The 13,499-nt window shown below is 36.1% G+C and overlaps 2 protein-coding genes across 9 annotated transcripts in view; one reads left to right on the top strand and one right to left on the bottom strand.

Annotated features, from left to right (window-relative positions):
• The window catches only part of LOC106747460 (transmembrane protein 230), a 76,751-nt gene extending 69,654 nt beyond the window's left edge, over window positions 1–7,097 (top strand). For 2 of the 8 annotated variants that reach the window (XM_014625003.1, XM_014624998.1), the window contains exons 3-5: window positions 5,285–5,397; window positions 5,552–5,674; window positions 6,424–7,097. In XM_014625003.1, the coding sequence (XP_014480489.1) occupies window positions 5,305–5,397; window positions 5,552–5,674; window positions 6,424–6,561 (354 nt within the window). In that variant the 5' untranslated portion in view covers window positions 5,285–5,304 and the 3' untranslated portion in view covers window positions 6,562–7,097. The other 6 variants (XM_014625000.1, XM_014625002.1, XM_014625001.1 and 3 more) reach the window with 6 other exon arrangements.
• An 84-nt stretch (window positions 7,098–7,181) lies between these two features.
• On the bottom strand, window positions 7,182–13,239 carry LOC106747425 (the record flags this gene model as incomplete). The annotated part of the gene is made up of 8 exons (XM_014624922.1): window positions 7,182–8,044; window positions 8,358–8,513; window positions 9,056–9,273; window positions 9,394–9,576; window positions 9,855–10,073; window positions 10,537–10,776; window positions 11,829–12,630; window positions 12,699–13,239. Coding segments are annotated over 8 exons (2,563 nt in total), but the record flags the coding sequence as incomplete, so codon positions are not given.
• Window positions 13,240–13,499: the final 260 nt, after the last annotated feature.

The raw sequence follows: 13,499 nt of genomic DNA on the forward strand, positions 1-13,499 counted from the left end.
AAACTGTTTGAAAAACGCAAAATGCATGTAACACGCGTTTCACCGGCGGACAATACCGCGCGTAAATTTCGCGGCTGATGGAACACTTGGCGTAGAGCCTGTAAAATGATGTAGCATTTTACATTCGGACACTTCGCAATTTGACACTCCCGTTCTCATGCAAATTTTCCTTGCCACCGCGATCTTAACTGTGCTCAGGCAAGGACCGATGCTAATTCGTATATCGTAAAAAGAGTGAACTCATAAAGTGAACACGAGGACAACGAGCCGCACGCGCGCGTAATATCCTTTATCGACATTCTTCCTTTTTCTTCCTCTTTTTCTCGTTATCTCGCTCGGGTATTTAGTCAAGACTCGAGATAACGTCAAAATGCGATTACACTTATCAATCCGAACCCTCCTCCGTGTTATCACTCGCGCTCATTGTTCCTCCACTGTAGCCCTTTTTCAACCTCAACCACCTCATACCACCACCTCTTCTCCCTCTGCCTCTTTCCCCTGCCGACGTACCGGCGTAACTTACTAACCCGAGACAATAAGCGTATAAGAGACAACGCGCTTTATGCACGTGAGGCCGTGTTACGAACGCTGTTATTACACAAAATATGACCGGAAAAGGATTCGCTTTACGGCGAGAAGTCACGAGATGTTCGAGTGTACGGCATTTTGAAAACGTCGTTCTTTCTCGTGCTTTCGTGATCCAGCGGTGGCAGCCGGAGAGCGATGATGGAGATTACCGTGGCCGCGGCGTGTGTGCGTCTCGTTTCTCTTTTCTCTATTTTCTTTTCCCGACCGGAATATTTGTCCCAGGTGCCTTTTGATCGGCAAGATACGCGGTATCCGGAGCGACGGTGGAGATCGAGCCTGTAATTTTGCGAGGTTCTCTGTAAAACGCAAAATCCTGTACATCTAAATCACACTTCGCGAGGCTACACATTTATTTCACGCGTTTTATTTTTCACTCTTCGGGTTCTCATTAGAGAATCCAGCGGATAGAAGTGGATTTGAATAACGGGATAGATTCGCAGGGCTACTTTCCAATATTCACTGTGAGTATACAGAAAATCTATAGTATACGTAACTATACGTCGAGAAAAAAAAGTGGTGGAATCGAAGAGACTCTACTCAAATGAACAAACTACTCAACAAATATTGTACTTTAAAGAAAAACAATTATTCAGTTCATTTCTCTTTTTTTAAATAACAGTCTTAAATAAAGAATTTTCTTTACAGTAATATTAAAATATACTCATTATAAATGTTAGAAAAGTTTATTACCATTTACTGAAGAGAAGAATTTGTTCTCTGCTTTCGAGAATATCAATTTTATCGAAGAAAAGTGAAATTTGGAATAAGTAAACCGAAGTTTCAATTTTAATTTAATAGTACGACATACTATGACATATTGTGGACACATAAGCTTACGAAATACTTGAAACAAATATTTACTTGAATGCAATATGTATTTTTCTGTGTACGGACACGATATTTCCTTGAATGAGGCTGACTGCGGATCGTCGATCCGACTGTTTCGTTTCCTCAGCGTAGATGTTCTCCAGTACTCGCGGTGAATGTCAGAACCCAGAAGCGGTGCGGATAGTTCGGAGGACAATTTAAGTAGCCGAGCGTTATTAGTGCATGATCGAGATAGGGATTCAGGCCACCCTCCGCTCCGTTTACTTTCGCCGGGTGCTCGTCGTTCTCGGGCACATACGTGTCCGACGTTTACTGCGCATCACCGGACGCGATCCACCCTCGCCTCGCGCCTTCCGACCCTCCCGACACAGCCACTGTGTCGTAGGCGTCGCGACGCGGGGAAAAGCGCACACAGCCTCCCGCGAGAGGCTACTCTCGCAGATCGATCCGACCGAACGAAGGAGCGAACGAACGAACGAACGACCGACCGACCGACGAGCGGAATCACCAAGAAGAAGTCTCCAGGCTAGAGTTTGCTATGTCAAGGAGCATCCAGTGCGACGCGTGCTACGTCGTTCGCTATGCCAGGCTACCGAGGATCTGTACTCGGTACGAAGCAACCCGTGCCGCAGGAGCGATCCTTCGAGCGATCGACGACTCTCGAATCTCCCCGGGATACGTCTGTCTGTCTGTTATCTGTCTATCCGCCTGTCTGTCAGTGAGTGATACCCCGTGTGCCGAGCACTCGCCTCGCGCGATCTTCTCGATCCTGACACGACCCGAATCCAGCGTGACACTTGACCGTGACACTTAACGCGACGCTCGAGTGACCGAGAGGTTACGTAACGTGCCGTCGTGACGTTATCGTGAGCGTAATTCGGCCGATATTTACGATCGATCGACTGGCTTTCCTCCTTCCACGAAGACGAGATCGCGAGCCTCCGCTCGGTGACAGTCCCCGCGGTGTCCCTTTTACACCCGACGTGGGCATCCTCGGATTTTCGCTCGCCACCTACCACCGCGCGTCATCCGATGCCTTCCTGCGAAAGGAGTATTACTTATGTCGAGCGGATATTCGCGATGGATCCTGCCGAATGCCTGCGTTGACGCGCGATGCGACGTATGCGGCACTTAGCGGCCGCGACTTTCCACCATTCGCATTGCGTACGGATCACTGAAATGTATCCATACTGGAAGGAGGCACCCAGAAAAGCGAAGCCGACAGAGAGGCCAACTTGAGGGCATCCTCTCTTCACCGTACACAGAAAAGAAATAGTCCTAAATCAACGATAGGTATTCTCATATATAAACTAGAAAATTAGTATATAATATTCTTAAGATTATAATACATAATATTCTTAAGAATATTCTAATTTTAAGTCTCGAGTTGAGTGCAAGTAATACTTGCATCGATACGAATTCAAGTCAATACCAAACATCTTCTAAGATTATAATGTTCTTGCTTATACATAAGAATATCTATCATTGAATCGAGACTCATTTTTTTCCGTGTATATGCATATGTGTCTTTAGATAAGTTTAGGTATAAGAGATAGATTGTTCTGAACGCCTGCCTGTCTCGGGCAAATTTGCCACAGGCGTCATATGCCTCCGCCAGTACATTTATGTTTCAATGGTTCGAATTTAACATGCGTACCGCTGAAATTCGCGGCCACCCGGACGATATGCGAGTGTCCGGGTGGCAATTACGCCATCCGCGCACGAGATCGACGGCGAGATCGGCTACCGAGGACCTTCGCGTATAATCGCGTTGCGTGCGGAAATTATGCGTCAGAACGACGTTGTCTATCACGACTCTAGTTAGACAAAAAATCTCGCGGCGACGCTGACGAACGGGAGCGATTGTTCCGGATAAAACGTGAAAGCGGAGGACGTGAGTCTGCGATAAAGATTCACGCGTGACACGGACTTCACGGGGAAATCTCAGGACTTTTTTTTCGTGTTTAGAGAGTGGCGTCCGGCCACGCGCGCAACCCTCCGCTGTGCGTTTCTGAACGCACATCCGTAGGCCTGTCGGTCTCAGCTGAACTAATACTGCACTGGAACGCCGTTCCTCTCGTCTTCAACGCTAAGTTAGATACTTGTTCCACCCTAAAGGCAAAAAGTGCAATCTCGTTCGGCTGAAGGTGACATTCACCAACGACGCTCAGCTCGATGGAATTGACGACTGATCGCGCTGATCAATTAGCTAAATCGATCAACGCGATTGGTTAATTCCGTTGAGTCAACTGTCGGTCGATTTAGCCGGAATTGGCGAGAGTCACCTTGAAATGCACAAATCTTCGTGTTTTCACGCGGCGTCAAGCGTTAATTGTACTCGGCGCGACGAATTTACGATTTCGTTACTAATCACTCGGTAACGGTGACTAATCGAACGACAAATATTCGGAGTCTTGAGTAAGTGGCTTACGGTATTCGTGTCGTACGGGATCGGCACCCTTCGTGAAGAAAATCTTGAAATTCCCACGCTCGTCCTTCCCGTTCTCCCTTCCCGCTTGATTTTGTCCGGTCGCACTGTCGCGGTGTTGCAGATGGCAGCGGCGATCGTCAGATTCCGAGGCGCCATCTCGCGGCGGCTCGTCGAACAGCGTCGGGCCGCTGACGCGCAATTACGTTGTTCGATAATGCGGGCTCCCCGCGACTGACAAGGACAGTCGCAGTTTTCCGAGCAGCTGACGAGTCCTGTTGCGCCGAGTTTCAGCTCGGTGGCGCGTGTCCAGTGATCTCTCGTGATCTTCGCATTGCTCTCGGTGGCATTCCGAATTATTCGATACGATGTCGCCGGAGGTATTTTTTTTTATCAGTCGCACTTGAGTCGCGTAACGATCGACCTTCCGTCGTTAAACGCCGTGCTGTTTGTCTGATTTGAAACGTTTCACCGGGAGGACGTAGCGCGTCATAGCTTCGTGTGCGAGCCACGAGCCATGTTATCTTCGTGCAACTCGAGCATGGCGAGATAATTCGATGGTAATGACGTTTATTATTTACTCGTCGAGATGCGTGAGATAAGATAAGCGGTTAAGGAAATCAACGTTAACTTCGAAACGTTACGTCAGGATGGAAAAAAGGGATGATGATGTCAACAAAGGCGGGATATTCTCACTTTCCGATGACACGACAGTTGAATGTCGTAAGCGATTGACCTTTTAATTGTCGACTTTTACAAAAGGACGGTTGTCGATTTACAATAAGGCCCCCCTCGGTCGATTGCACCTCGTTTTGTTCAAGTTCGCTAATTCTAGTGATGTCTCGTGTTGCATTGAGAACGACGCCTTTGAGGGTTTCCGGGTTTAATGTTTACGTGTTCTCGTGTGCGAAGCCTTCCGTGCGACGGTTCTCGAATTATTTAATTAAATTCAAGAGAGACGCAAGCCTTCGCAGTCCTTTGAGTAATAAACATCATCGATCTACCAGTTAGAATGCGTTGAATTGGCTCGGGGACATAATTACGCGTTGAATGCGAAAACGCATACTTAGATTCATTGAATGAAGCGGAATGGAAAGAGATACCAGTTGTCATTATTCGAGTACGCAGGACGTGCTCTATTCATACATGCCGATCAGCGTAAATAGGCCAAACCGTTTGCACGCAAAGCACAGAGAGAGAGAGAGAGAATTCTGAAGCGACGAGGTTTTGCCGGAAATGCTACGGTAATTTTACGCATTCGGGGTAATCGGTGTATCGAGGCGGACGATAAAAGTGCTGCGAGCTGACTGTAAGAAGCGGAGCATGCTTGCGAACGGAATGATATATGAGCGAAATAAATACGACACGAAAGTAACAGTTAACAATGCAGCGATGCTATTTTCAACGAATAGAAATAACATTGTATTATCCTTCTTCCAGACTATATTCATAAGGCGAGCATGTGCAGAAAGAAAGTTCGAAGTGACAGACAATTCGACAACGTGGATTACACACAATTAACAGAAACCGATAATGGTTTCTTCGATTCACAGGTGAGCGAAGAACGATATAATCTCAGTAAGTTTAGTCAGAAACAAGTTGTCTGTTGCTGCATAAGATGTGTAATCATGTATTCATCTATGTCATGTTTCAAATATATACAGCATTTTTTGCATATTTAATAAGAATAATATATTTTTTCTCCAGTTTGTAAGCCCACCAGTGAAGATCCCATGGAAGGCTATCACATTAGCGGCTCTTCTGTTTGTTGGAGGAACCATTATGCTCATCATGGGAAGCTTGATTGTAAGCGGACACATTGATTCGAAAGTAAGTTTTTACTCATTGCTTGACGGTTCAGGCTGTTTGACTCAAGCCGTCCTATCCGTTGTATATTTGTAGTTCAGATCAATATGAACACAAAAGTCTTCTATTATATTGCAAGCAGCCATGTACAAAATTTTGAGTTATTAATTACTGAAAATGATCATGTACAGAAGATTCTTTAACCAATAACTCAAAAATTTACATACTTGCAAAATGATAATAGACTTGTTTAGAATAGCCTAATTTACTAATATATGACAGCTATTGTACCTAGCGACAGATTCAAGGTTCGAGGTTCAAGATTATATATTGATTATATTGATGTTTGTCAGTAAATGCAAGCTGTCATGTATTTGTAGATTAAGCCATTCTGAGAAAAAACGTTCTTTACTATTTTCCAAATAATCATACAAATTTTTGAGGTATTAATTAAAAAAATATACATAGCCATTTTCAATTCATCAATAACTAAAAATTTTGCATAGTTGTTTGCAAAATAAATTTTTTTGTTTACATTGACCTACAAATATACGATGGATGAATGGTTTGCGTCAGACTTGTATGATGCTAGGGGGCAAGCCCTGTATAATACTATTGTACAATAAGGACATCTAGCATGTAACTTTAAAGAAATATGAAATAATTTCTGTATTTCACGAATAGATAGACAAGCACATTGAAATATATTAATCAATTATTACAACAATTGTTTGACTTTACGTATCATAAGAACAATTTTGTTTATATTGCAGTATTCGGATCGAATGTGGCCGGTGATCATTTTAGGGGCCTTGATGTTCATACCAGGGGCTTATCATATGAGGGTAGCCATTTTAGCGTATCAGAAAGTACCTGGATATTCTTTTGACGACATACCTGAATTTGATTGAACTTTTATGTATATATGCACATAGTACTTATTTATTTAATTCAAGTTGTGCTGTATTATAAAATGTATCTAGATATGCGATATTTTTTGTTTATATGAGCATGTTGAATTGCAGGAGTGAATTGCAGATGAAAAAAATTTTCCTTTTCAGTTTTACATTGAAGTATTTATATATTTGCAGCAGTATGAGTCCTTTTACGAAAACGTAGAGTTAGTAACAATAACATGATGGTATGACATTTTTTTCATAACATTTTTATTCAAATGGTTGGATGATATAAAAAATGTATTCATATTAGTATATTTTTTATTATTGAAATAGTGAAACTCATTCCTAGTATAACGCATGTTTATTAGCATTTTATTTCCTCGCATAACAATTTTTTTATAATTGCCATACAGATGTTAAAAAAAATCTAAGGTGGTTACTTGGCAAAAACTAGAAACATAATGAAAATATTCCACAAATAAAATTGTGTGTACTTACAAACAGCTGTGATTGTATATTTATAATAATATTGAAATATGTATTCACTATAATGTTGAAAATTACATAATATTTATGTGTTTACAATTCAATATTAAATCTACATGTGTACTGTTAATACGAATTATCAAACGTGTGCAAAAATTTAGTTAACAATTTTTACTTCTTAAGCACTCGGTGTGTATCTGCTGGTTATGCATATCTAATACAATTTCTTTCCTACAGAATAAAACATAACTTTTGAATCCAAGTTCATATATAAAATTGTTTAATATATGATACCATGATATATTTACATCTCTGTATGATAAAATAGTTAATAAAGTTGACAGAAATATATATAAGAGAAAGAGAGAGAGAGAGAGAAAGAGAATGTATATAAAGAAAAAAAAAAATTAATAAAAGTATATGCCAATAATACATACAAATTAATCACAACTTAATGCAACTTAATGCGGTATAAGCACGTAAAACAAAAAGATATAAAAGTTACAATATGTATACATAAAAGAAAAATAGAAAAATTAAACTCGAACTCCAAAAATAATATGTAAAAAAAAAACTAGCATGTATATCAAAATTTATAGTTATAAATTGCTCCGATTGTAACCATCGTGTCTATCTTTAATGCTTGTTCAAAAAATAAAATTATGTGTAGCATGTACAATATAAACAAAGTAAATTTTTCTACATTGTTGAAAGAGAGACAGCGATAAAATGCAATAATAGAAATATCCTATATTTAAAGTGCTTGAAGTATCATTTTTTTCTTAAGAGTGACGAATAATTATAATTAATTGCAATGTTCTGACTTCAGATAATTTATAAGACTTTTGATTTGTAATCTACATATTTTTTCTTTAGCATGTGATATTAATACCATAGGTGGATCAAATCGTTTTTTCAAAACACTTCTTACTAATGTCTTGATATTTTGAATTGCTTTACTGTTAAAGTTCTGTTGCGTGGCGGAGTAAAACTGTTTCGTCAAATTCACCTGTAAATTAATGAAGATATGAGGCAATGTATAAAAAGAAATATGATGACAAAGCCAACGCCATTGATACATATTTTCTACGAATGTCAGACACGTGAAACATAGCAAATTTAATTTTGCTTTTTAAAAAGAAAATTAGTTGCATTCGGCAAAACGAAGCGTATATTTAATTATTAAAGGATATAGCTGGTATATAACTCTTATATCTAATAAAAACCCAAAAATATGTTTTAATTTGATCTAGTAAAATCACTGATATTTTAGTAAATATTTTGTTCTATTCCGAACGTAATCATTTACTTTAAATGCTTACCTCAAAGATAAGATACACCACGATCCGTGGCGACTTAATATGTTCGATCGTATGTCCAAAATTTATTTTGAGCTTTTGTAGCATTTGTAAAATTACAAAATATATTTCTTCTTCCGTTAAGTTATTATTTATAATAATATGCGGTACTGGCCACAGCTATACATAATAAGTATCTCAATTTTATGAAACTTTACTTAACATTATTTAAGGCTTGGCTATTTCTCGGCAGCTATATTGGATTATAAGGTCATAAGCGAGAAATGAGATGATATGCAGTAAATTTTTTGCGATATATAGTTTTATTTTTTAATTTTCCTTGGAAAATGTAATAGTTTTATAATCCTACATTCCATATGACATATCTGATAGATATCTCAGTTTGCCGAAAATTTACCAGGTTTCAGGATTAAAAAATTATTATATTTTTCGAAAACTTATTGCATGTCATTTCTAACTTATAACATCACAAAATCAGTCCGTCTGCCCAGGATAGCCGAGCTTTAACCTAAAACATTACTTAATAACTATTAAGTTATTAAGAAAAAAAAAAAGAATTATATACATGTAACATTCTACATATCAAAATATACATATAAATTATTCAATAAATATGTAGTTACATTATTATAAATATATAGTTATTTTATTTCTGTTGCATAAGTTTATTTCATATAAGTAAAAAAATCAAATATCTTTACCTTCAGTGTCGAATAGAAACCTATGCTTTCTGCGTAATAAAACAACTGCATGGCTAATTTTTCGTCTACATGTATTAAAGTTGTAATCAATGCACGACATGTTTTCATAATCAACGGAAAATTATATTTAAGTATCAAATTTGCCATTTCCGTAATTAAGGCAATCTCATTTTTCGATAAAAGTAGCACGATCAACTTGTCCACGTAACGAGACAAATCTAAAAACGACAACACAATTTTTATGTATTATTGTAGAAATAGTAAAATGCAATTGTACAATATAATGACGCGTGCAACAATAACAAACGAGTGAGAATACTAGATATTTGGCACTTTACCTATTGGATAAAACTGGCTGGATTGATCTTTAAGTAAAAATGTAAAAAGGTAGAAGGCATGGTCAATTAAGCCATTACAAAGTGAATCCAATAGAATATATATTAATTTGTTTCTTACATATTCATCGTGAACAGTGCTTGCAACACGCCACTTGGCACGGCTTGTGCATATAATGTTTTTGTCTGAAAAAATTAACGTAGGAAGATAAATAAAAAATAAATAAAAAAACGAGCTTAAAAAGATCTATCAATATTAGCAGTGTATAATATTTTCTTTTTTTTATAATTGCTATTATCTTAGTGATAATCAATAAGATCCACTGAAAATCAACACTTACGTTTATGCGTAACGTGTGGAAGACAATTCTACACATTAATAAGATATATCTAATGAACATTTTTATATTTACAAGCGAGGTACTTCTTTTTCCATGTTATTAAAATTTGCAAAACGAACTCACTTTTGAATAAATCGAGTGCCTTTAAAGTTTTCTTGTTAGTTAAATAAATCTCAGCCGATAACATAATGAACTCCGCGCTAGATGGTAAATCACATATTTTAAGTGATTCGACAAGGTGAAGTGCAGGTCTCCAAGCCTCTTCGTCCATTAAAGCGACCAATATGTTTACTCCTATGTCAAATAATATTTTACGCAGAACAGCAAAGGTACCAGTTTGGACTGAAATGTCCAAAACGTGAATTAAATCAAATTTCAAAAAATAAATCAAGTAGGCAGTCTATATAAAGTTGATTAATATTGTTTATTTATTGTTTTGATATTTTACAGTGCAATACATAAAATATGTTGTATCGATAAAATAATGATAAAAAAAATACTTTATATATTATATATTTATTTATTATATATTATTATTATATACATCTTTTATGTATTAAATATAAAAAATAAACTAAATATTATGAGTCATATGTTCATTATGAATATAATAATAATTGAACTTAATTATAGAAATTGGTTATTTCTATCACAGCTTGTTATCATAAAATATAAAATATGTTGAGAGTTCTAATAAAGTGGCTAGTTATACATACAATACTATACCAGTATATAATGAACATTATAACTTGTTTCAATTAATACAACTTATGATATTAAACCTCGATATTAAAATATTTTTTACCTGTTCGTTGTATTATGTTTTTTAAATGGTGATCGGAACGCTTTATCTCGGTTCGAATCATGTTACAACATGAGTGAATGAAGTAGTTTGCATCCTCTTTTTGTGTGTAACGTTTTAGAACTTGAATAATATAATCATAATCTTCATGTACAAGTCCCCGTTTAACTATTTTTAAGTCCAGATAGAATTTCCATAGATTTTTATGATTTCTGTAGATAGATCGTGGTTCCGGCAAATCATCTGGAATGAAGAATATATATATATATATATATGTATGTATTTATACAAGGTGTCTGGAAAGTTTTGACGGAGCGGCGGCTATGCGTAGATAGAATAGGTTAAACTGTAAGTAACAAGGTCAAGTACCAACATTTTCAATAGTTAATGAGTAATTAATTTGTCCGAGCAAATGAGCGCACGGGAAGTGATAGGCCGAATTCCGTAGGCATATATAAAGAAAGATGGCTTCGAGCATGTAAGGAAAATGCTTTATTTCTTAAGATCTCCTAGTAACGATAATTGATTGAACAATAAAATTTCGAATTATCAATTATTGAAAGTGGCCATGTATAGAGGCTTCTTCGATTAATAACTCAAAAATTTGCGTGTTATTTGCAAAATGGTACAGTGGTACAGTGGTGATTTTTGTTCGAAAAGTAGCCTACAAATATATGACAGTTGTTGTACCTAGCGACAAACATTAATATATTGAATCTTAAACTTTGAACCTTGAACCTGTCGTTGGGTACAACAGCTATCATATATTTATAGATTAGGCCATTCTAGGAGCAAAAAATCCTGCACCATTTTGCAAATGACACGTATATAACACGTAAATTTTCGATTTATTAAGTAAAATGCCTTTATATATGGCCATTTTCAATAATTAATAATTCGAAATTTTGCATGTTTCCAAAATGGTAAAGGACTTTTTTGTTCATCCCAATCCGTTCTATGTTCTTATAAAGTTTGTCTCTGTTGATCAGAGACATCTTGTATATAGCGTCAAGAATATCATAACGGAAACAAGCATACAGGGTGTCTCAAATCTTTCTCAGGATCCGTAGTGTGCAAATAGAACGGATGAAACTGGACAGAAAAGTTATGTACCATTTTACAAAATTCGCAATAGTTAACAAGGAACTAATTAAACTGTACGAACTTATGATCATATAGGCCGGACTCTGTATAAAAATCACTCGTTCCACCTGTACAAACCTGAATCCCGAAAAAGGTTTCAGACATACTGTATAATTTCCATGATATATTAACAATTAAAGTATAATAATTACCGATAGGTTGCAGTATGTAAGGTCTGCCATCTATTGTATTGACTTTTCGATCACATTTAATCTCATTTGCCTGGTTCCTGTTTGTAACAATAATATTACAACTTGTCGATGATTCCGCTTGATGTGAACTTTGTTTTGAATCAGGAGAAGCAATCATATTCACTTGCATACAACTCTGCCCAAAATCCTCAACCAATGTTACAGGGCTGGTATCCTCTGCGGCTTTTCCAGTCAATAAACTTTTGAAACTCATTATTAAGTGTTCATCTAATTGTGACACTATATCAGGTTGAAGTTTACTTAATAATATAGTGTTAATATCTTGAACGTTAGATAACTTTTTATTATTTATGCAGTCGCGTAATATGTTCTCAATAATATTCTTATTTGGTTTAATAAATATCGATAACATGCTTTTTGCAATATACCAATATTCACCAGGCTTTATAAACCGTTCTATACATTGGAATATTTTATAATTTTCTCCAATTTTAGCGAGTGACACACCTGGCTCAGTAAATGAACAGATGGATTTTATAATCCTCTCCACAACAGTTTTTAATGGCATTTTTCTATTTAATAATTCTTTAATAATATTGCAAGTAATATCCTTTGTTAATGTAAACATTTCATAAAACATCTTATATACTTTTAAGATCTGATTGATATTTAATTTTACTAATGATATTTTATATATTTCTTGGCAGAAAAAATAAAATCTTTGATAACTAGCAGCATATTCTATTATATACATTATACCATCAGAGTTTACAGATTGAAAACCACTAACAAAATCCTGTAACTAAAAATAAAATATATTGAAGCACGTATAAGACGATTAATGAAAAGAAAAAAAACGAATATACCTACATTGTGTTTAAAACGACAGTTCGAAATTCGATTGCATTTTGAGTATCTCAATGTCGAAAAACAGTATCCTCGAAAATAATAATGAATGGTATCGGGATTTATAAAAATTTGCGTGTTTTGGACTGCAGATAACGTTAAATTTGTAGAGCTTGCAAGTTGATGATCTACGTATGAAATTTGTCGCGATAGTTTATCAGGTATCGTTGTCTTCAACAAAAAGGAATTTGTAGTTATCTTCGATACGGTTTGTTCTATCGTTGATAACTTATTTTCACTACATATAGTTTTTGGCAAATTACTTTCTGCCACTCTTCTACTTGCCACTTCTACTTTTTTATACTTATTTTCTGTACTATTTTCTATTATCTGTGATTTCTTTATACTATTTTTCATACATCTTTCATATTCTTGGTTGAATTCACTTGTATTCTGTTTCAAGTATTTATTTATATTAAAATTTTTAGCAGTTATCCTGTATGGTGTATCAAAATGTGAAGATTTAGGTAATGTCTCTTGACCATCCGGAAACATATCATCACAACTAAAAAAAAAAAGAAAGAAATTTTTAAATATTGAAAACTCAAGTATCTTACATATGCAAAATGTTCGCAAAAATCGGAACTAAATTTATATAGTGTATCAAGATTCCTGATAGTCGCTATGACTATCCTTGTTTAATGACGTCAAAAGCTAGAAAATGCATACCAAGATTTCTTGCGTTATACTTTCAAATAAAAAGATATATTCACAAAATTACTTTATTTTTGAGTTATTAATTAAAGAAGCTTATACATGGCTATT

The sequence above is a fragment of the Dinoponera quadriceps genome, unplaced genomic scaffold (genome assembly GCF_001313825.1).
Source record: "Dinoponera quadriceps isolate SergipeBrazil2010 unplaced genomic scaffold, ASM131382v1 scaffold1750, whole genome shotgun sequence".
Taxonomy (NCBI): Eukaryota; Metazoa; Arthropoda; class Insecta; order Hymenoptera; family Formicidae; genus Dinoponera; species Dinoponera quadriceps.